Source organism: Sphaerodactylus townsendi, linkage group LG05 (genome assembly GCF_021028975.2).
Source record: "Sphaerodactylus townsendi isolate TG3544 linkage group LG05, MPM_Stown_v2.3, whole genome shotgun sequence".
In the NCBI taxonomy this organism is placed as follows: Eukaryota; Metazoa; Chordata; class Lepidosauria; order Squamata; family Sphaerodactylidae; genus Sphaerodactylus; species Sphaerodactylus townsendi.
In genome coordinates, this window is record NC_059429.1 from 95,323,649 (window position 1) to 95,348,279 (window position 24,631).

Sequence of the window (24,631 nt, forward strand, 5' to 3'; positions counted from 1 at the left end):
GCTAGAATCCGGTGCAGAGATCACTGGCAAAGCGCAAGACCCCATGTACAGTCATGGCTCTCCCAAATGCCGTTCTTCTGCTGGTTATCCTGGCTGATGCCATCCACGGGCAACAACAGCAACAGTTAATGGAGTACATGGAAAGAAGGCTGGCTGCTTTGGAGGTGAGAGCATGGGATCAGAATGGCAAATGATGAACCCCACTCTGAATCTGATGCACACAGTGCTAGGACAGTCCTATTCTGAAGTTATGGACAGTGCCTCTGGAGTTTCTTGCTGAAGCTAGATAGACGAAATCAATGCCTAACTAGGGACTGAATTCAAGGTACAAAGGTTTCAAAATGATTCTTAAACTAAAGTTTAAGCTAAGGAGCTGAGCTATAACAGGGAGTCTTACCCACCTTTCACCCACAAATGTTGGCAGGTTGAGAGGCTTGGATAGATATGGGAAAGTCTCTGGCTACCCTGTTAGTGTAGTTTATCTTCAAGATGTTCTGAGGTAATTTTTGCCAACCTTGTTCACTACTCTGGCATTTCACGGCTCCATAGAATTCCTCATTTCAGAACCCAAAGGGTGTATAGTTTTCTACCATTTGCAATTTTATTGTTATTTGAAAACTCTGCAGTAGCTATTGAATGTTAGCAGCTGGATCCAAAGCATTGACTGAGAGGATAAGAAAGTCTGTCAAGGCTCTCTAATTTCTTCAGTCATTCAAGAAGAAAAGTGTGCAGAGAATCTTGAGAGTGTCATGAATAATACACAGTGAAAACAGAACACCTCCAGCTATTTTTCTTTAAAAAGGCAAACATGATTTTGAGACTCTTGTTTTGTTTTAGCCTGCAGTATTGATAATCCTATAGTCTTATTATATCAGCTAAAGCTGGTTGTGAGAACAACGGTTAGAATTTCAGGCTAGTGATTTGTTTCAACTTGTCAGGATGGGGTACTTTTACCCTCTCCTGATTGAGTGTTTGTCTGTCATGGAGTGTTATACCTTTCCTCCCTAAATTTTTTGTTTTTCTTTCTTTCCACAGGAGCGAATCTCCCAGTGGCATGATCAGAGTAGTCGTTACTCCACCGAGCTGAGGGATTTTAAAAACAAAGTGCTGTTCATGCTGGAGTCAGTGGAGAAAGAACGGGAAACTATCCGGGCTGAGGTAGAGAACACAGCAGTGCGGGTGGATCGGCTAGAGCGTGAGGTGGATTACCTTGAAACTCAAAATCCTGCTCCATCTTGTGTGGAAGTAGATGAGAAGCTCATGGAAAATCAGGCCTCCACAGGCAAAAAACGCAAGAATGAGAAATATGAGAAACTGACAGGTGAGAAGAAGTCTTCACAGCTTATGCTTGTTGAAATGGATGATATGCAAGGCAAGCTGTAACACATCCTCCCAACACAGACATCTCCCACAAGTGCCTGACATGGATCATATGTTCTATGTCTGGTCTTCATGCATACATATGTGTATATAGGCATAGCTGCAAATGCAGTTGCCTTGCTGGAGGCAGGGAGGACAGCTATGCAGCTATGTGTCTTGTTTTAAAGGGTTAAATGTGAAGTCTAGCACTAGAATGGGGAAAAGCATCCTGATCAGTTTATTTGTTTACCTAAAAAGGTTAATGGTAGAGAAGTGGCAAGGCTACTAAAACTGGCAATTACTATTACCAAGAGAACAAGATAGTTCAAGCCCCACAATATTTATTTAACATGTTTTATACCACTGTTCCATAATCCTTAAAGTGGTTTCCAGCTATAAACCAGTATCAAACAAATTTTACAACTCTAAGCAATCAGACTTTAAGATTAATAAAAACAATTAATTCAAGCAAAAGCCCAAATAAACTGCATTGCCTCACACTACTGTCTGAACAGTCAGAGAGAAGAGAAAGCTTTACCTCAACTGACATTACAAAGACTGGGCTGCTACTGAGAACCAAAACAATACCATCCACAACCCATAGACCATGCCATTGTCTTAGAGATTAACTTGTTTTGAAATGCTGCAACAGCCCATCAAATGCAAGACCAGAAGATTTTACCCCCATGCAGCTTTTGAAGTGCCAAAATAGCTTCCTGTGGCTGTTTTAGCATGCGGCAGGCACAGACACACACACAAGATTGCCTTGTCCCACTGCACTGTGGCCCCAATCAGGATTGGGTCCTCATGGCATTCTGAAATGACTTGAGGTTACTTCTAAAATGGTGGCGACAGAAGATGCCACAACATCTAGTTTGGGCCTGAGAACAATCTTACCTGGGCAAACACAGTTCTTATCTCTTTTAGGAAGAAAAATCCATCCTAGCCGATATGGCTGATAGTGCCATGTCTGTGAGACACATACTGTAACAGGCTTTAAAGGCCAAAACCACCAACTTCAACTGAGTTTGGAACAAATTGTAGATGATATAATATATGACTAGTCCTCCTGACTCCTATCAGTAGAGGAGCTGCTGCGCTTTGGTCCAGATGGAGTGTGTGTGTCATCTTCAAGGGCAGTCCCAGACAAAGTTAATCCCCGAGAGTGATCTGCTCTCAGTGTTACAAGAGCATGGATCAGTGTCACTAGATCAGCTTTGTTCCCTCACACCATTTTCCTAAGCTAATAGGTCCCTAGGGGTCATTGTTTTCTTCATCAGAGGTCTGATTTTGTGCTGAATGTTTTCAGTTGCAGCCCCAACATGAAGCAACTAACATCCCCAGGCCATTCGCAATTGGGAAAATGGAGTCTTCCTTTGCATGCTAGCTTCTGAGGAGAATTGGTCAAGAAGTGCAGTTAACAAAACATTTCAATATCCTCTTCAATGAACAGCAGGTATCATACTGCTTTCTTGTCCTGTCAGCTACTGAAATAGGGAATGGCAGGACTGTAGATATTAACAAAAACGTAGATATCAGTCACTAAAGCTAATCTGCACATTGCCAAGAAAAAACAACAGTTCACCAGACATTAATCAGAGAAAACTTACTGTTGTTTAGGATGCTTTGTGAACAAGCAAGTTTGGACTCAAATATTCAATGAGATTTGGGCTTTCATTTAAGTTGCCCAAGGCCAGGTTTGATAAAGAACATATTGCCAAAAGGTGCATTTTACTGTTTCAAAGGTAAACAAATAATGACCTGCGGCACAGCGGAATGCTGGTGACCGAGAGTAGGAGAAGCAGCCTTGGAATGCAGCTGCAACACCACCATAGTAGATACAACACAAGAAGCAGTTATTCTTTAGTCAAGTGCAGTTTATCAACAGTGGAGTTATATACAAGAAGTATTTACAGAACAAACTGACAGCATGCTTCGCCAACATAGAAATACCCTAGCCAGTGCATATAGTCACATCTCTTCAGAATATATACAAGTACTGACCAATCAGCATAAAGGTCACATAGTCCAGTAGAAGCCGGTTAGAACTGGTTAGAACCAGCTCACTGCCTCAAGCAACAGTCAGGTGAACTGTCAGTTAGATCAGAGTGATCTGCCTTAATACACAATATGCATCAGTGAGGTAAAGCTAAACTCTGACAGAACACATAAAACTTCCTTATACCATTGGTCCATCTCCCTCAATGATGTCTACTCTCATTAGAAATAGTCTCCAAGGCCTCAAACAAAGGAAAGTCTTTATGAACGCCAGTAACCCCAGGTCCTTTCATCAGTGGTGTCAGGGATTGAATTGGAGACCTTCTGCATGCAAAGCAAATGCTTTGCCACTAAGCCAAGCCCCTCCCCTAACACTCTTGGGTTTCCTTTAATGAGGAACCAGTTTGTAGACTGAATGCTTTTTCCCTTACTGTGAATATACATAGCATGAATACTAATCTCTCTATGTAACTTTGCTCACCAGTGGCCTTAGAGGGCAGATCTCTGGTCTAATCCAGCAACAGCAGCTAGTTGGATGTTTATGGATACAAAGAGTACAGATGTTGGAACTAGTCATTTTGACCTTCTCCATGAGAACATGGAGGCTTTATTTTTTAACTGTAATGGCTGATAAACATGGAGTGATCTATTGGCATTATCTTGATCCAGTGACAGAGTTCCATGTTGTAATGGAAGCACAGTTTCCCATTTGTCCCTCCTAAATGGTGAACCTTAAGAAAGGGGCCTGTATGATTTTATTTCTGTACAATGCCTTGAATATTGTAAGTACTTTTATAATTAATAAATGATTATGGTAATGAGGGAAAATTAAAACCCTGCAACTATCTGTATCTACATGGATACCCAGCAAAGCTTTGTGATGAAGGTGAGCAGTCTTAAAGACCATGGGGAGAGTTCTGGATCAGAGTATAACCATTTCTTTCCTGTAGAATTAACATAGTTGGAGTATACTTTTCAAAGCCATCACTCAAAGCAAGGGAATGCAGGATAAACGCTACCTTTTTTCTCAGCATGGGTGCAAATTAAAAGAGGAACATCAGTAGTTTTATTGTCATTGAGGTGGTCAAGCAAATAGAATGTCAGTGGAACACTTTACTCTGGTGCTAACGTGGGTGTGAATAACAGCTCTTTGAAAGTCTAGGTGCAAATAAATGACAAGCATTTCTGAGAGTCCCAGAAATCTAGAGGAGAAAATCCTTTGTTCAGATTCCAGCATGTATCGGTTACATCTCAAACTAGATTGGAAATTTCCACTGATTCCTACTTACCAGCCCAGGGCCCCCTCTTGTGCTTGAGAATTGTCCTATCCCCCTGAGACAAGCATTCTGTGGAAATATGTGGGCTGCAGTGGGTAAAGAGGGCAGGAAATTTAATGTGACTTTAACTCTTTGATTTGCTCACCTAACTGTACTGCATTCAGACTTCATGATAAAATTTGAGTACACGCTATTCCAGGTGAGGTCAAACCAATTCAGAATGGAGAGGTACAATTACATCCCTCGATCTAGACACTGTACTATTGATAAAGCTGAAAATCGCATTGGCTTTCTTGGCTGCTGCATCACACTGCTGACTCAAGTTCAGTTTGTGGTTTACTAAGACTATCAGATCCCTTTCACATGTACTGTTGTCAAGCCTGGTGTCACCATCCTATATCTGTACATTTCATTTTTTCTACCTAAGTGTAGTATCTTACATTTATCTCTGTTGAAATTCATTTTGTTTGTTTTGACCTGGCAGCTCTCTAATCAGCTCTCTAATCAGTCCATTTTGAATTCTAACTCTGTCCTCTGGGGTATTAGCTACCCCTCCTATTTTGGTGTCATCTGCACATTTGATTAGCATGCTCTCTAGTCCATCATCCAAGTTGTTGATAAAAATATTGAATAGCACTGGGCCCCGAGCAGAACCCTGTGGCACCCCACTAGTCACTTCTCTCCACAATGAAGATGAGTCATTCATGAGCACCCTTTGAGTTCAGTCAGTCAGCCAATTACAAATCCTTCTTATAGTAGCATTGTCTAGTCCACATTTCAGTAGCTTACTTGCAAGAATATTATGGGGCACCTTGTCAAAAGCTTTACTAAAATTATGGTATACTATGTCCACAGCATTCCCTTCATCTACTAAGTTCTGTTTGTTTGGCTAATGCTGGCCAGACAGAGCAGCAGAACAATGTAGCTGCTCCAGTGGCATTTGGCTATGCCAATGTTTTCTCAGCACATACCCTCTCTGCTTTTTGTCTCCTTTCCCATAACCACCAAGACCTGAGTCAGTGGAATTCAGCCCAAACATCTGGCCTTACCTGGAGGAAGCTGGGCAGAAGACCAGCTGTGAAAGGAGGTGTTGAAGCCTAGCACCAAGGGAGAGTGATGATGGGTGGGGTTTAGTGGGCTGCCATGGAGGTGCAGTACTGTGGTCTCCATGCCAGTGGAGGCCAGTAGATGGAGAGAAGACGAGGAAGTTCAGCCTGGAGTAAAAAGCAAAGAAGGGGGGGGGGGGCGGAGAGAAAGAGGCCTACTGGAAGCCACAGTGGGCCAGAGCAAGGCATGAGTAGCATGAGTCGCTCTAAGCACTGCAAATGCTAAGCAGCTGATATTAACGATTGCTAGATCTCTGGTGTGTCCCTGAAAAACATAAAGGACAGCCTCTTCTGAGGCTGCTTTCATGAACATACCACAGGTATGATATTCTACCACCCTTCAAAGATCTACACTTACTACAGCCCAGTTTTCCTCCCGGTAAAGAAAAATGTCAGCTCAAAAGACACCAGAAAATAGCAAGTGAGTGAGTGACCCGGCCCTGTTCATGTGTTTTTTCTCAGGTGTTAATTTGATTTCTGAGAGAAAACAAATTTAGGAAATTTAGTAAAACTGCAAGAGAGAAGGGGGGAAAGGCTGTAAAAACTGTATTTTCATTCAGAGAAAAATTGTTTAAAGAATATAGAGAAGATTGAAAACAGTACAGGACACTGACTGATAATTAGCTTAACTGAGAGTGGAAGATCGTTGAGGGGATCCAAAGATCTCAAGGGGTTTCCCTATATTTCTCTGCCTATTCCCCGCCCATGGATTTTACATGGTAGTAAGCAGATGTCACATGAAGTAATGCTTTGTCATATAGTACAACAGAGTTATTCTGTGACTTTGCTTAGAGAAAGCAAAGGAATCAAGTTGCAGACTAACTGGGGTTTGCAAACAAACTGTAGTCTGTTACGTATGTCTGGTAGACAAACTATAATTTAATGAACTATGGTTTACCATGACATCTGAATAAGGCTTATATGTTGTGTTTCAATATAATTTTTTGTTTTATTTTGGAACTCTGAGCTATAAGATTCTGCTACAGAACAAAACTTAAACCTTCTGTTACTATTCTTTCTAGATTGCAGTGATACTATATCCCAAGTAAAAGCCATGAAAATTCTAAAGCGTTTTGGCAGCACTGCTGGACTCTGGACCAAAGACCCATTAGGGAATTCAGAGAAGATCTATGTATTTGATGGCACCAGCAATGATACAGTGTACGTTTTTCCCAGGATGAGGGAATTCACACTTTTTTCTGCTACCCGAAAGGCAGCACGTATCCGGCTACCCTATCCATGGGTTGGCACTGGACACTTGGTATATGGAAGCCACCTTTATTATATCCGACGACATGGTACATTCCAGATCATCAAATTTAGTTTGGTCAACAAAACTATTGTCGATAGCTCTGTTTTCCCTGCTGAGGAGCAGATCCCTGTCTTTGGTCTTTCATTTTACAACTACATCGATCTGGTAGCCGATGAAGAAGGTCTCTGGGCCATCTATGCCACACAAGAGAATGAGAAGAACATTGCATTGGCCAAACTAGACCCTGCATCACTAGACATAGAGCAAATGTGGGACACCCCATGCCCTCGTGAGAATGCTGAGAGTGCCTTTGTCATCTGTGGGGCTCTCTATGTGGTATATAATACCCGGCTGCCCAGTCGGTCCCGTATCCAGTGTGTCTTTGATGTCAGTGGCTCTATAGCATCTGAAGATGCTGCCCTGGTCTATTTCCCCAAGCGGTATGGTTCTCACTCCAGTATGAAATACAATCCAAAAGAGAGGCAGATCTATGCCTGGGATGATGGCTATCAGATTATCTACCGTATGGAGATGAAGAAAAAGACTGAGGTTTAAGAACAGCCAGGGGCTGTATTGGAGACAGTATCAGAGACATGTTCCTGTGACTGTGCTACTCACTCATACCAAGTGGCACTGTGGCATGGTCAGCTCCTGAGAAAATCAGCAGCCACTGAAAGTGGCAGCTGGAATGTTGACAGAGAGAGGGGTGGGGGGAGAGAGAGAGATGTCTTCTGTCTTCACATTCCTCAGTTATTGGGATGAACTATACATATATTGATTAGGTTTGATTACAACTGTTCTGCAAATAATTGGGTGGAACTTATAAAGGTCTAGTTCAGTTCCAACTAGCAAAGAAGAAAAACAACTGAACAGCAACAAAAGAATGACAGTTTGCAACAAAATGCTGATAATTTCTCTTGTAATGATACATTTTTAGCTTAAGCAATGAAAGCTGAAATAGCCTTTTAAAATTAAAATTTCTCATCTACTGGAGAGATATATAAATAAATTCTACACACACACACACACACACACACACATGCATGCGTTCTATCCAATAATTTGCAGAACAGTTTTTAATCAAACCTAGTTTCTAAAGGGGGGGGGGTGCATACTCTCAATTTTTTTCAATTTCACTATAGCTTAAACATCAAGCTGGCATCTTCCAACTAGAGCTGCCATTCTGCAGACTTTCCCTTCTACAAAAAAGCAGCCTGGCAGGATTTTCATTTCATTGCCCATATGGGTGAGTGAGCAGGTGCTCATGACTCCAAGGCCAGACAACTTGAGTTTGTATTGCTATAAAAGATACTCCCAGCGGCTTCTGTTAGTTTAACAAGGGTGTAAAACACATTGTTCTTCTTATTTTTCGTGTCCTTCCAAAGAAACATGTTTTTCTCGGAACTCAAATGCTATAACTAAGCAGCAGATTCCTTCTTATTTGTTGTACTTTATTATTTCTCTTGTTATTTTTAAATATCTCCTCTCAGTGAATCCAAGCATGTTTCTGCCAGACTTTTTTTCTTTTTGCATGCATATGAAAAAGTAGTTGATGCGGTCCACTCTTCATTGTGAGATCTGCAGTTTGCTTGTGCTTTTCTTCACACAAAACTTGGCTCCTTATTAAAGAAAGACCATCCTGTGATCAGTCTACACAAATATCTCAGAATATGGCCTAGCAGAGCTCTTGAGATTTATTTGTCTGAGGCCTTATAGGAAGAATCTCTCTCAAAAGGAAATCAAGGCCACATTTGAACCTCACCAGCAAGCTGGAGTTTAACTTAAGGCCTCCCAAACCAGGAAGTGTTTCATTGCCCATATTTCATGTGGGAGAAGAGAGGAGAGGAGTGAGGGGGGCACAAACATGGTAGACATGTCACATTTATAGCAGTCATGAAAAAACAAGATTCCTGTAAATGATTGCATGAATCTACCTTGTATTGGATCAGACTGTTGGTCCATCAAAGTCAGCATTATCTACTCAGACTGGCAGCTGCTTTCCAGAATATCAGATGAAGGTCTTTCACATCCCCTTCTGCCTGAGCCTTTCACTGGAGATGCCAGGGATTAAACCTGGGACCTTCTGCATGCTAAGCGGATGCTGTACCACTGAGCCACACCTCCTCCCCAACGACACTGGCACCTTTCCTTAGTCCACAGGATCCAGTATCTATTTGTCTCTCCCCCTTTCCTTGAAAGTCAGTGAAAATGGCCTGTATTTTTGAGCTGTTGAAATCCTATACATTGATGCTTTGGGTAGACCTATTTCTTCATACATATCACACTAATTACAGTATTAGATGGCTTTTTAGTCCACTTTCTCATTTTGCTTATACTTCTCTCCCTGTTTCTTAATTTTTTTGCAAAGAATACTGTGAATGCTGAGAACTGGCTTCATTTTTTTGTAGGTTCTTGGGCAAAGAAAAGCTCTTAGCTGTCTTAGGTTGTGTGTTTTATATGTGTGCTTAGTGGCATAGTCTGAGGGACAAGGTAGTGATGTAGTAAAAGGGGCATATTCTCACTTTACAGCAGACTCCCCCAGTATGGAAACAAAATGCATTTCCTGTGTGACATGAGAGTCTACCCCATTGACAGTGCAATCCTAAAAACACTTACTAGGAGAATAAGTCCCGCATCTTATTTTACTAAGTAGGAATTTACATAAATGTACTTAGGATTGCTCTTCTTAACATCTGTGGGTCAAGATGGCCCCATATGTGCTCTAGACTTATCTGTAAAACATGCTATAGCACTGCATAACTGTGCTTTCCAGCTAGTCATGCACTAACATTTACTAAAACATTTCTTGGGGAGAGTCCACAAACCACAAAATGTTTGTGTGTGTTTAATTTGCATTGATCCCCAGAAACATGTTTTTAATATGCTGTAATAAAAAGTCTCCCTGATAGCTGATGGATTGATTTCCTCCCTCTAAAGGTGTCACCATGCCATCACTTGACGAGAAATCTTTAAAGAAGGTGGTATACAAAAACACAATATTTTCTGCATTAGTATTATGCCAAGGTATGGTCATCCTTCCTGGCGCTGATATATTTTGATTTGTTAGTGGCACATCCTTTCATAGAAAACTGCCCCCCCTCCACCTCATGTAATTTCATGGAAAAATGAATTGGCCATACTGTCACTAAATGAGGGTTTTCTTTATCCTGCTTGTAGGGTATCTCCAGCCTTTACTCCCCCCCCCTCCCTGTTGTACCTTCCTGTCTTATTTATTTATACTCCTGCTTTTCTCCCAGTTGGGCCTCAAAACCATCTACAGCACCATTCTCCCCTTCTCCATTTTATCCTCACAACATCCTGTGATGTAGTTTAGGCTGAGAGAGTGTGACAGGCCTAGTGAGCTTCCATAACAGAATGGAGATTTAAACTTGGGTCTTCAAGATCCTAACCTGGCACTTAAGCACTAGCCCGCTTGTAGTCTTAGAATGGAATACAATCTTGCAGACATAATTTAAGAAGCAATACTGCAAAACAGCTTTCAAATTGTACTAAAAACTACCGGAACCTTTCAAGTTATGCTAAAAACTACCTGAACTAAGACACACTCTCACCTCTTGACCATATAAAATCCAGCAGTTACCTCCAGCTCTAAATGGAATACATGAGGAACATAAACAAGAAGAAAAACAGGGTGGTCCTTGCATTAAAAAAGCTGGAACACGCAGAAAAAAAGAGAGAAGAAATATGCTGCTCCAGTGTTCAACACCCTAGTATGAATGGCAATAGTGGATTGAAAGTAACATTTCAGTGGTGCAAAGGTAAACATGTTGCATAGGCTGTGAAGTCAGGGGAAATGCAAGGTGCCAGCTTCTCCAAATATATATATGGCTGTTGTTGCAGATGACCATTGACTACTTGCCATAGTGTGCTCATGATCAATTGGGTGGGTTGAGCAGAATTTTTTTCCCCAGAAAGGGGCACAGAGTGAAGCGCTGAGTGTATTAAATCTTTCTGTCAACATGTGCTTATGACAAGCAACATTTTAATAGCCTCCTGGGATTTTAAATATTGCTTTCTTTGTATTTATGTTGCACTGAACCTTTCAAAGAACACAGATGCTTTTCTTACAGGTTTTGTGTTGCATTGTACTGTATTTTTGTTTGCTTTTGTGAAGAAATGAAGCAGTTATGGCATACCATCAACCCTGCCCCGCAGAAAGGACTTTTGATAAATGCCTGCTCACATTTACTAAGCCTTGGCTTGAATTTCTCCAATTGTCTTCAAAACACAAACATAAATGGAAGATAATCTTCTGCCAGCTCTATTTTTGTTTGTTGAATCCTGAAAGAGAAGAGAAAGAGGCAAAACAAACTACCTCCTTAAACAAAAGATTGAGGGGTGAAAGTCCCTTCACAAATCTTGTATGATGCCAGTTTGCATAAATCTTCACAACAGTCAGAAAAGTGGAAACCAACAGTTCAGAAAATTCAATACAAATAAGGGTAGAATGGAATGGTGTAACAGAACACATCCACATACCTGAGTTGGAAATAATTGAGGTCCAGTTAAAATATTGAACAGACTTAAAGAAAAGGTAATGGTGTGTGTGTGTGTGTGATAAAAATGGATTTGCTGCCTTGCAGCTGGAAGAACTGTTTCAAAGGAAAACATTTTGCAAAAAACCCCAGCAAAAGCTTCTGGGGTTTCTTGGCCAGCTAGCCCATCACCTTCTCCAAGTTTTACCAGACTCCAAGTCTGACTGGAAATTCATAAGTGAGAGATTTATGTAACAGCTGCTGGCTGGCCCAGTCCCAGAAATTTTCCAGCAAATATGGAGAGAGAGAGAAGTATATTACTCCTTGGTTTGCTCCAGATTCTGGGGTGTAGTGGAAGATTAGTGCTTTTTCCCTAAAGAGGATAAGATCAATGAACATAAACAATTCCTTTTTAGTCTAGGGGATATTAGCTGTAAGGGAAACAATGGATGATGCCTTTAGAAAAATGAGGAACTCTAGAAATATGGTGACACCTTAAACAGCAATCTGAGGACCTGGTACTGTTTAGGATCTATGTTGCAGGTCTTTGACACTCTGCTCTTTATTCCAGTTTTTGTGAGAGCTGCCTGTGATTGCTCAGTGGTGATAGAAAGGTATTCTGCACCTGCTTTTTTAGTCCCATGGTTGAGGGTTGGCATCAGAGGCGTAGCAAGGGGGGAAAGCACCCGGTGCACTGGTGCATCCTTTGCCCCCGTCCCGCTCTGGAACACCCCCCCCCACGCCCCCGGAATGCCCCCGCCATGCCCGTGGAACGCCCTCACCACACTCCCACAAGGGCGCGCACCCGGTGCATCACGTCCCCCTCCCCCTTGGAGCTACACCTCTGATTGGCATAAAACAGTTCTGGGTGTTGCTTTTTAGGAGACCATTTAAATTAAGCCCTGTAACAAGCAGATGAAAATCAATTAGAAGTGTGACCTATCTTCTCTTTGAAGCAAAGCAAGGATGTTGAAAGTGCTGGCAGGTGCAGCAGATGGGCTCCAGATAATGTTTTATGAGGGGGTACTGCTGTGAAGACATCGTCAGGGCCATCCAAGCAACACAGAGCATGCAACAGCCCTGATATAAGCCAAGAATAATGTTGGTAGGTTACACAATATGGATACGTTCCACAATTTATGTTCACAAACGATCCAGAAATCTTTCAGTGTGCCTGCTGGTCATTTGCTAGTTTGGACTGATGTATTTAGTTTTAATAACCTAAGCACGAGCTCAGAAGTTGTTCTTTAAAATGAGTCAGGTAGAAAAAACCACCAGCAGCAAACCCCCAGGCAGACTATTTTAGCGGCAGCCCATTCCAATCTTACTTAATTGTTGAAAAGGTCTGTGTAATTTACGCAATGGCTGTGGTCATGCTGCATTTGTAGCCCAAGTAATATTGCAAGACCCACTTGAGTAACACAGTCTGTATGTTCCCTTTTCTGACCTCTGAGTCCTTTCTGAACTCTGGCCAAAGAGGGGAAGCTGATGGATCCAATTCTCCTTCCCTTTGTTATCTTTCCCTCTGGGCCCGGTAGCGTAGAGCTGTGTCCTTTTCATGAACCAGATAATCCAACTCTTGCAATAGAAGTAATGCCAAAAGCAAGCTGAAGTCTTTGTGCAGTCATTTAGCTATTTTCATTAGCTCCCCAGAAATCCCTCCAAGGTCATTGAGTCCTTGCCCAGATGCAGGTGTATATTTACTGGGCATAGCACTTTCCACCCCTTTCCTCCACCAGTCTCTTATCTTACCCACTGTGGGGCAAATTAAAGTTTGGTTGGACATAGCAGGTGCTGAACAAAGCTGAACAAGAGGTTTGCAGCAAAATCAGAACACATGCAAAGCTGCGATAGCCTGGCTTGGTGCTCTGGAGCATTTGAAAGTATGGGCACCAGCTCCAAATGTGGTACGTGTGCCACAATTAGAGTCACAATTTAGGGAGAATGGGGAAAATTATAAATGATATTTTTAAATTGGTAAGTAGCAGCCATGTGGGAAGGAGAAATTCTACTTGGGATTGCAAAATAGGAGCAAATGAGATAATCCAACTGCTCATTTTTATTGGAATAGTTTGCATATGTTCTCAATTGTGAAAGAAAGCTAGTTGTGAATGCCAGCGTGGCTTATTGGTTGAGAGTGGAGGAATCTAATCTGGAGGACTGGGTTTGATTCCCCACTCCTGCATACAAAACCTGACGGGGACCTTGAGCTAGTCATAGTTCTTTCAGAACTTCCTCAGCCCCACCTACCTCATGAGGTGTCTATTGTGGGGAGGGGAAAGGAAAGGTGATTGTGGGCCTTTCTCCACTTTCAGAAGCTTGATCCCCTATGCAGCGCTCCTCTCAGTGGAAGTGGCATCCCTGGCTTGCCAGCATCCCTGGCAGCGCCTAGGCGATCCAGCTCTGTGAGGGTCATCAAAAGAGTCGTAGTTTTCTCCAGTTTGCCACAGATGCCTTGCAGCTGAGGGGCTGAACTTTCACCGGCAGCTGTCGAGAGAGGCGGCTTTGCTGTGGCCGCCCCTGTCATGGGGAGTGCCCGAGGACCCCGCGCTATTTGAAGATTGTAGCGCGGGGCTTAAGGTAAGTGGGGAAAGGCCCTGTAAGTTGCTTTGAGACTCTTTAAAAGTAGAGCAGAACAGGATATAAAAAGTATCCCATTTGTTCTCCTCCTCCTTCTTCTTCCTGCTTTCACCCAGCTTTCCCAAGTGCTGTGGTGACCAGTACATTCTTTAAGTGCTGTGAGTGATTTACAGATGTGTGATGTTTTCCTGCTTCTTATGGCTTCCTGACTTGGAGTTCATTGATAGGAAAGGAAGACAAACCGTCTGGATTGGGAATAATTTGTGTGTGTGTGTGTGTGTGTGTGTGTGTGTGTGTGTGTGTGTGTGTGTGTGTGCATATTCTCATAATGTTTTGCTATGGCTATCTCTTCTACAAAATTATTTTCATCCCAAAAAAGAAAAATCAATACTCAGCAGGTTGTTTCCGTTAGGGCGGAGTTGTCCACAGCCAGGAATCCTGTGCTATTTCCTCACTTTCACCCCCCTCCCCAAGTAGCTGTTTGTGTTCTTATGAAAACATTGCCAATGTTACCTGCATATTTTTTCCAATTAACAAATAACCCTGGGGCTTTATTGAATCAGGGGACTGCACTTGGGAGTGGGGGATCAATACTTATCTCCCATACCCTGTGTCTAAAGAAAATGAGGCCTCTTTCACCAGCTGCTTTTCAGTAAAATGATTAGGAGATCCACCTGTTGACCATGCTCTGTCCTATCTAGTTTATTGAGAGTCATTAAATGAGAGCTTGTGTGGTTGATGTAGCTAGATACAGGGGTAGGGAACCTGCGGCTCTCCAGATGTTCAGGAACTACAATTCCCATCAGCCTCTGTCAGCATGGCCAATTGGCCATGCTGGTAGGGGCTGATGGGAATTGTAGTTCCTGAACATCTGGAGAGCCGCAGGTTCCCTACCCCTGAGCTAGAATCTGGGAAACCAGGCCATTTACACATTTGCGGTTTTCTTTGTATTGAGTGTACATTCCATTCAGGTTTGATTCTCAGTTATGCACATGTTTCTCCAGCGGCTTCAGATCAGAGAATCCCCATGGCTTCGGAAAGCTCTTAAAGTCAGACTTTTCCTTTCCCTTCACAGGGAAATAACGCAGGGGCCTGCCGCATTCACCAGTACCTCAGCAACGACCACGCAGCGACCCTGATTCTGCCGCTCTCCTTCCTCCTCAGCGTGCAGCATTTCTGCTGCTGGATGGTAGAGCACCTTTCTGAAAACCCTGCGCCAAGCGCAGGGGAGTGAGGAAGCCCAGGGGGTGACTCCAGGTTTGATTTTCCCGTCGCTGCTGATGACATAGAGCCATCTGTCCAATTAGGATGTGCGCAGCCTGGGTTTAAATTTTTTTATTTTAAACACTTAAAATCCACGTCTGGACGTCGTTTTGAGCACACCTGGGCATATTGCGTCTGCTCAAATTTACGTGGATTCCTCGGCAAAGCATGGAGACGTTGATTCGTCCTTTTGACAATAAAAAAATTCCCACCCCAGCACAACGCAGCAGCCAATCAGGACAGCCCCTGAGCGGATCGTGGGGAGCCCTGCGGAGCTGCTGCGCAGCTGCCGCATTCATTGGACCAAGGGGGTGGAGGCTGTGGTGGGGACCACGAACCCGCGCTAAAAAGGTCCAGCAGCAAAGGAAACCGCAGCTGATGACCTCCATTTTGTAAGTGGGGAAATGACCTTAGTTAGGGACATTTCACAAGGGGAAACTTTCCCACCTAGGCTCAAGGGGGAGGAAGTGCCCTGGAGATGGAGGAATGCAGAGAAAAGCTTGTCGCTCTTCTCCGCAGCAGGGCTATGCATGCTCAGTCCCATGTGTGCCTGAACAGAAGACCACTCAGTGAATAGTTACAACTAAGTGCAACATCATTTTTCTCCCAATCTTGGATCTAGGCTTATTACTTTGCAGCTTAATCAAGTCTGCTTATTAGAGCTTTTGCAAAACTTGATTCCTTCCAATGGATTTTTAAACACAGGATTACTCTGTTCAGTGGATCACAACTTTCTTTACAGGACTTTTAAAAAAACTTGGGCAGATTTTGTTTGTAGCCTGTCTGTCAGTTCCCTGCAACCATTAACACTGTGTACCACATTGTCTCTTTCTAGTGTACTGCTGAGTGCCCCACTTACAAGGTGCTTGTGATCCATCATAATGGCAATAATTGATCTAATATAGAGACTCTTCAGATAGCTAATAGTGAGAACTGTAAATTGAGCTCTCAGTGTAAGATTACAGATATATATGACTAGAGCTCTGTTTTTCAATGCCAAGAGAAAAATAATTTAATAAAAAAGTAAAATATGGTGAATAGATTAATCTGGTTTCCCCGCTTTCCCCCTTTTTCATCTGATTTTTTAATCAGCGTTGTGGAAGAAGTTTACTACAACTCATTTCTGTGGATTTCAAGTACTCAGACGTAAATGTTCTATAAGGCCCAAGGCTACTAGTCCAATAGTGGCGACACTTTATTTGTTTAACCTACTTCTATGGTGTAGTGGTTAAGAGTGTTAGACTCTAATTTGGAGAACCAGGTTTGATCCCCCACTCCTCCACATAAATGGCAGACTCTTATCTGGTGAACTGGATTTGTTTCCCCATTCCTACAGATGAAGCTTGCTGGGATACTTTGGGCTAGTCACAGTTCTCTGAGAACTCTCTCAGCCCTCCCTACCTCACAAGGTGTCTGTTGTGGGGAGAGGAAGGGAAGGAGTTTGTAAGCCACTGTGAGACTCCTTACAGGAGAGAAAGGTGGGTTATGAATCAAAAACCCTCCTCTTCTTCTTCTTTGCTTTGACTGTTCAATAACAAGACTATGTATTCAGTTGATTTCTTTATTATGAAACAGCATCAGGAATAAGCATTTATGCTTCTATTGCCAGAACTAACCATAGTCAGTATTGCAACCACTATTATACCCCATGTCACCCCCCCCCCATGTCAAGTCACCCCACCTTGGCCTACCAGTTCCCAAGGGAGGATGGTAACCCCTCAAGTCCCACGGTCTGTTGGAAGAAGAAACTGACTTCCCCCACCAGGGTCAAAACAACCTACATTCCCCACTACTGACAGAGCTGTAACAGCAAATGTCTAATGAGCTGATAAAGCCCGAGAAGCAGCAAAGCAGGAAAACAGACGCATAGCAGGGAGGGGAATGAGAAAAGACAGGTTCCCACATCCTGGGCAGGAGACAAAAACATGGCAGGATCAAACAGGGGCTGATTATAACAATCACAAATGTCAAAGCAATTAGAATTGCAGCGTTAGAATAATTAAAAATAATTGCAAAAAATATACGAAAGGAGCAGCAATTAATATATTTTTTTCATTTATACCCCATTTTTCTCTGGGGAACCAAAGTGGCTTATAGCATTCTCCTCTGTTCCATTCTATTTTCACAACCACTCTGGCCATTTCCACACAGTCCAAATGTCCTGGCTTGAGCAAGAGAAATATCCCGGTTTGGCCAAGATGTTTGCATGGTTCCTAGTCCCAAAGTGGGTTTGTCCCACAATATTTCCCTCACCCTGGGTTCTTCAAAAACCACTAAAAGGTTGATCTTTTTTCCAAAATCCCATGTTGAACCGCTTCCATGCGAAGGTCATGGGAGCAAAACCAATTTATTTTCCCCACTCCACTGCCTGATCTCCCTGCCTTACATCATGCTCACCTTGTTCAAGCTCGCTCTTGCCAAGCACTCCTCGCTAGCCGAGCTGAAGCCAGCCCAGTCCTGCAGCTCCTGACTCACGTTCCCAATGGAATCCTGGGAGGGGAAGGGTGGGGAAGCGCTTGCCTGGCAGGATGCTCTCATTTTGTGACAGCCCCAATGACCAGTTAAATGTTATTTGGTATATTGGGGGTGGGGGTGGGAGTGTCTCGTACTGTGGTTTCCTGCACACCTTTAAATGTGGATGGATTGCATCAACTATTGAATGATCCTTTTAACTAGAGATGGCAGAGATGGAACCTGAGGCCTTCTTCAAGCAAAGCAAGTTCTCTACCACTGAGTATACTCCCTCCAAGCTATGGCCCCTGATGCTGAAAACTCTTCTACTGCAGGACTGCAACCACACTAAGGTCAGGCCCTAATGGATCGGGTATAGTATTTTTAAACATTCTCCAAAACATCATACTGAGAGTGTTTATGGGTGGTGTAGCAGAAGGGGTGGGGGAGGAAAAGTAGGGTCGGCAGCAGCTTCAAAAGGAGTCTTTGCTGAGGAAATTGTTCACACTTTCATCCACATCCTAGCATAGCCATCAAATACCTGAGTAGTGGATGCATGAGGGTGTGATTAAAGAGGGAATTGCTGCCAACTTGGATTTTGATCATGAATATCGCAAAACGCAGCATGGGGATTTGAGATGAGTCGCATGGTGGTAACATGTAAATAACTGGACCTAAATTAGCAGGGAACAGCTTTACTTATCACCAAACCTCCTGCTTGCATCCAATCCCATCTAGTACAAATGCAGTGGGTGATTTTAAAGCTGAATATAATTTAAATGAGTGAATGCACAGAAATAAGCCATGGTCCTGATGATGAGCCTCAAAGTCCGCAAGAGATATTATAACTGCAATAACATATCACAGGCTGTCTTTGTATCTTTTGAAGGTCAAGAATGCGGGAGGAGGGTTTTCCAGAGCACTATGTAATTATCAAAGAAGGATATTGGCAATCTGACCCTAGCTTGGATCCACAGAAGTAATGCACCATTGGCCTGGATATATCCACAGAGGTAAAACAATTTCTGAGCATGGAACATGACTTCCTTCCACTGTACCCCCAAATGCCTCTTGCAGTGACCACTAGGAACACCATTTCAGGGACAGTTTTGGCTGTGAAGGTGATGCTGGTGTTAGACAGTTGTGCTCCACTGGTGGATCCAACTGTCTATTAGAAGGCTCACCTCTTCTACGCTTCCATGCTTTCTACACTTACACCTGCACAGGAGTCTAGATTAAAAGGAAAGCTGCACGGACTGTCTCAGTTGGTCTTTCTTCTCAGTTGCAACATGGTAGAAGATAACTGTCTTTTTTCTAGGTTGCAATCTGGCACCTTGCCTTAATCATCTGAAAAGACAGATATTGTGTTGCATGTTGCTAGGGATATTAAGCTCCACTCACTTCATGGCTATTCTTAGTTAACCTCATGGAAGACTCATTCCTGTCTCAAGAATACTGCCAGTGGGATGTGTTAATGGCACAATTTATTTGTCCATAATATTTGTACCAGGAAGGGGTTGTGGTAGATAGTGCGGTCTGCCTGCCTGAACTGCTCACCTCTCCTTTGGAATAAAATTAATTTTGTCCCAGAATAGTTGCTACCTATCAGAGCATTTATGTTTGTGACCGGTTACAGCTATTTCTGCATTTGGAGGTTCCAGGGATAAAACTTCCCAGCATACTGTATCCTGCTGATCCGGAAACCTAATCTCATATATGAAGGGCAGACTTGCAGTGAGTTGATAGTGAGGGGAAAGTGTGCTTTGTTCTTTTTAACTCTGGCACGTGGCTGCAGAGGACACAATAGCACAAAGACCAATGAGATCTGTTGTTCATTAAAGAATAACATTTTTATTGTGGCAGAAGTCCAGTCTGGCAGATGCAGGATGAATTCTACCAAACTAGTATGCAGTTATACAGACAAAAAACAAAGAACAGAAAATACAATTTAAGGGGGGGGGCAACTGCTACCCCTCAACCCCATCAACACTTAGCTCCTCCACAGAACAGGGAGTGAAAGACACAGTTCCTCCCATAGGCCTGTTTCATTCTTGAATGACAAATGTCTTTGTTCGCTTGCTTTGGTTTTACTTTTGAAAAAAATAAAGGTGAACTATTAATATCCTAAATAAAGTAGTCTTTAAAATATCTAGAACTTAGGTTGTCAACTCTGGATCTAGAAATTCTTGGAGATTTAGGGGCGGAGGCTGTGGAGGGTGAGGTGGATAGGGACCTCAGTGGGCTATAAGGCCATAAAGTCCACCTTCCAAAGCAGCTGTTTCCTGTAGGGGAACTGATTTTTATAGCCTGGAGATCAGTTGTAATGCAGGGAGGTCTCCAGGCTCCACATGGAGGTTGGCAACCCTACCAGGACTCTGTCAGTTTTCTTTACCTGTTCCAAAGCAGATTATTGATTGTGGCCCTGATAATGTTTGAGAGTGACCTGAGCTGAGTCCTAGGCTCAAGGAAATACTATTACTCTCTTGTTTACTGCCTTTAGATTCTGCACAAAGTAGTCTTGAGCAGGGTAGTGCAGCCCTGCAGGTCCCTTTGTACTCCATGCCAGTCATCTCACAGAGATGTTTATGGCTCTTGACTCCCCCTTCTCTTATAGAAGGAAAGGGAAATTATTTTTCCCCACCAGAGAGTTTTTATCCCTAAGTATATTTCTATTCTCTCTCTCCAATGTCTTTTAATCTTATTTTTCATTTGGCAAACAACAATTTTCTATAATTTCTCTTTAATGCAATATCTGTGTTCCACATAGCCAGAAAGAGTAATCTAGCCATGCTGTGTTGGCATGGCAACGGGACAGGTAGAACACCTGGAGACATATGGGGGAAAAGCTTTTCGTCTTTTTACCTTTTGCCCTGGATATGAGGATGCTTCCCCTCCAATCCAAGCAGATTCCCACATATGGGAAATGGGGTGGTGGTGGTTTGTTTTCCCTGCACTTAATTCAAAAGGATGCCCATACTAAAAAAAAAACCCACTTAAAGACAGCAGATCATCATTCATTTATTTCCTTGCAATTCTGTGCGCAAAGTCTGTAATTTGTAAGCTGAAGCAATTTTGCTGGCAGAAAACCAAAGAACATGTTCAGAATATTTAAAACAATTATGGCAGCAGAGTTTCATTGATTATTCTGCAGTCACTCTACTGGTTGTCCACAAGTTACTGGGTTCAATTCAAGGTACTGGCTATCACAAAGCCCTTCATGATCTTGGACCCTATGCTATCCCTTGACAACTTTGTTCATCTCTTTGGAGCTTTCTGTCAGTACAACCGGGGAAATGGGCAGGACCAACAACTTCCCAGCCATGTGCATTTTCTGTTGTGGTCCCAGCTAGTGGCGTACCACCCATGGGGATGGGGGGTGTCAAATGACCCCGGGCGCACCGGCGGGGTGTGTGTGTGTGTGCAAAATTGCCTCCATCCTTTCCTCCCACACACTGACCCAGGGGCCATTTGACCCCCCCATCCCCATGGGTGGTACATAGTGCCTGTCCGAGCTGCCTCCTTCCCTCCCCAGGACCTCAGGGGAGGGGCTCGGAGACAGGGGTGGATGCAGCTCGGATGGGCACTGCGGCGGCAGGCCACCTCCTGGGCTGCCCACTGCAGCACCTTGCCCCCTACAGGCTAACTTCTGCCCTCCCCAGGGTGTGGGGAGGAGACAGCCTGCTGCTGTAATGCCTGTCCGAGCTACCCCCGCCCCAAGTCCCGCCCCCAAGCATGGGGACATGGAGCTGGGGGTGGGCGTTCGGAGCAGTGTTGTCCCCGGGCGTCATTTCCCTCCAATACACCTCTGAAATGACCTGTCTGAAAAGGTCAGAAAGGCTCCCACATTGCTGCCATTCCATAAACTGTGTAAACCAGAAATATTCAGGAAGTCATTTCTATAAAGGTAATGGGTCTATATTATAATGAAATGGTTCAGTTAGGCACTTTATAAAGTGAATGGGACTGTGAACGATAACACTGTGTTTGGTACATATTATTCATTTGCTGAATGTATTATTCTGGTCTCACTGCATCATGTTTAACTTACGTAATACTATTTTCTGCATTGTGTAACAAATTAAGTCTAATACCTTATGCTTTGTTTGGATATCTGTAATCCTAGATTTATTATGCTAGTCCTTGGATGTCTACTAATTGCATTGATACATAATTGGCCTTGAGCCTCAGTGAGTAGGTAAATAATATTACCTACTCAGTGAGTAGGTAAATAATATTATTTGATAAATAATATTATTTGATAAATAATATTATTTGATAAAACTAATGGATCAGTTTCAAAGGGTGCTTGCTGATTCGCCAGGGCAGATTAATTTTTTTCTAAACAGTTTTTAATATGCACACTTGTAAGTATGAGTAGTAGCTGACATTTTGTGAGAGGCATTCCCTCTTTCCCACAGAAGGAATGTATCTTTTAAGATGGGACCTCGCATGTCATATAGATGCATTACCTAGCAATGAAATCTGTTTTTTCCCCTCCAGAACAACTACTTGTGCATGTTGAAATTATTGATTTAACTGATTAACATCACAGAATAAATGTACAGAGTAAATTGACTGATTTCTTTTGATCAGAAAAAGTTCTGAAAAACAATCCCTTTCCTAACACTAAACCCATAGGGAAAAGTCTGCAAGAATTTTTGTACTATTAGAAGAAGAAGAGTTGGTTTTTATACTCTCCTTTTCTCTACCTTGAGGAGTCTCAAAGGGATTCCTTCCCCTCTTCCAACAATAGGCCTCTTGTGACGTAGGTTGAGCTGAGAGAGTTCTGGCCCATGATCACCCAGCATGCTTCATGTGGAAAAGTGGGGCATCAAACATGGTTCTCCAGATTAAAGTTCACCACTATTAACCGCTATATCAGGCTGACTAGTTCCATGATACTGCAGAATCTTAGGTTAGAACTTTAAGTTATGGATGGGTAGATTCTTCACAGCACAAACGTAGCATCTTTAGGATGTTATAAATAGTGTTTTGGGGAAGAACTTCATGCAGGTCTCTCCCCCAAAATGACTTAAGCCCATTATATTCCTCTTAACCAGGATTTCCCAAAAATCACTAAACTAGCAATCTTTTTGCAAAATCCCAGGTTGAAGACTCTCCTGCATGAACACAACAGGCAGGAGATGCTTTATACTTCCCAGCTGTTGGCCAATTTCTTCCATCCCTTCCACCTTTTTACTTTCATTTCTGCCACTGTCCATCATTTCAGGAAGATTCTGCCTGCCTGCCATTTTGTGTAGTTCACCCAGCACATTGTAGGCTGAGTCTCTGGATGCCTGCCATTGTACAAGTCCCCCAAGTACATTTTCTCCCTGTGGCAGCGACTATAGCAGCCATTTCACTCATAGATCTACAGTAACACATTCATTATTGCCTGGCCATTGCAAGACAGTCCCTTTCTCTCTCTCTTTTTTATTTTGTGCGTTGAACATGCAAAGCTACACAGGTGCACTCCATTGCAGCCTAGACTGAGCATTTGTTAGGTGCACGAGCCAGATTTTCAGATTCATTATCATCACAATTTATTCATGACTATAAGGCTAGTTGGTGGGGGATAGTTTCCAGTTTAAAATAGCACCAGATACATCCAGTCTAACTGTGGATAGCAAGAAACAGCCAATCCAAATGTGGAAAAATCAACATGGCATCGAGGGTTCATTTCTGTATGCCTTTGCAGCTATGCATGCATTAAAAGAATTAAAAAGAAGCATTTTTGTGCGAAGGTGCAAAAATAGCCTGAATTGTTTTCATGGGCTCAAATGGCTTCCCAAACATGTAAATGGCACACATGCAAATGGAAAAAAGGAAAATGGGTTTATCTATATCTATAAATGCGAAATACCACTGACTGACTGACTGACTAACTTACTCATCAAAAGAACTCAAAAACCACCAAGCCTACAAAGTTGAAATTTGGCACACCAGTTCATTATATGGTTTAGGTGCTCACTAAGAAAGGATTTCCAAAAATATTCAGTTTTACTCGTGTTATTGCACATTTACTGTTTTAACTGCTCATCTCTGGCCATCTGCGCAAACATTCTAAGGGCAAACCAGCCCCTCAGTCCACAGACATGCTGCACGAACATTCAAAGGGTGACAGTTAAACACCACCAGCTTCAACAAACAGGCTACAAAAAAGCATGCTGAATGTCACCCCAAAGTTAACAGACAGGCTGTTAAAAAGTACTCCTCCACCCACCCTCACGTTAACAACACCGCTACAGCCAAATACAATCAAAACAGATTACAAACCACACTATCACCTTGGACTACTAAACATTTGTCAGGTTTTGCATATGGACATCAGATTGATTACTGTGCATACAAGTTTACTGTTCTCGGCCTCTGATCACTTTGTGCGTCGTGCTCTGAAGTGGCGGGATGAGTCCCCAGGAATGTGCTGCAGTGGCGGTAAAGTCCAGCTCCCTGCCCTTCAACCCTACCTTGAACCTCTTCACAGCCTTCTCCCTCATCGGCATCCAATGGCAGAACACTTCCTTTCTGCATCCCGAAAATACAATGGCTGCTTCCACATGATGTCTTTTGAAGCCCACCAGGTGAAATAGAGCAATAATACATTGCATTATAAAAAGACAACTACAGGAAGCTGCTGCAAAATATGCGAAACCCATAAGTCCACAGACAGGCTGTGAGAAAATATGCTGCATGTCACCCCAAAGTGCACAAACAGGCTGTAAAGAAGTATGTTGAATGTCACCTCGAAATTCATAGAGAGCCTGTGATGAAGTATGCGTAGCGAAGCACGGGTGCCCTGCTAGTTTATAATAATTGCAACTCATTATAAATATGCTGTGCGGAATCCAC

At 42.9% G+C, this 24,631-nt stretch overlaps 1 protein-coding gene and 1 non-coding gene across 2 annotated transcripts; one reads left to right on the forward strand and one right to left on the reverse strand.

Moving 5' to 3' along the window:
* Positions 1-11,265, forward strand: OLFML3 (olfactomedin like 3). Its single transcript, XM_048498683.1, has 3 exons — positions 1-164; positions 1,036-1,321; positions 6,763-11,265. The coding sequence occupies exons 1-3, from the start codon at positions 54-56 to the stop codon at positions 7,545-7,547; spliced, it is 1,182 nt and encodes a 393-aa protein (XP_048354640.1). The 5' UTR covers positions 1-53; the 3' UTR covers positions 7,548-11,265.
* TRNAA-AGC lies at positions 9,045-9,116 on the reverse strand. The gene has a single exon. It is a non-coding gene; the product is annotated as a tRNA-Ala (tRNA).
* Positions 11,266-24,631: the final 13,366 nt, after the last annotated feature.

What these genes read in the sequence shown, in the direction of transcription:
- OLFML3 (XM_048498683.1), top strand. Translation starts at nt 54, where the DNA reads ATGGCTCTCCCAAATGCCGTTCTTCTGCTGGTTATCCTGGCTGATGCC. An exon ending in GAAGGCTGGCTGCTTTGGAG is followed by an intron (nt 165 to 1,035) that starts GTGAGAGCATGG and finishes TTCTTTCCACAG; the next exon opens with GAGCGAATCTCCCAGTGGCA. An exon ending in GAAATATGAGAAACTGACAG is followed by an intron (nt 1,322 to 6,762) that starts GTGAGAAGAAGT and finishes TATTCTTTCTAG; the next exon opens with ATTGCAGTGATACTATATCC.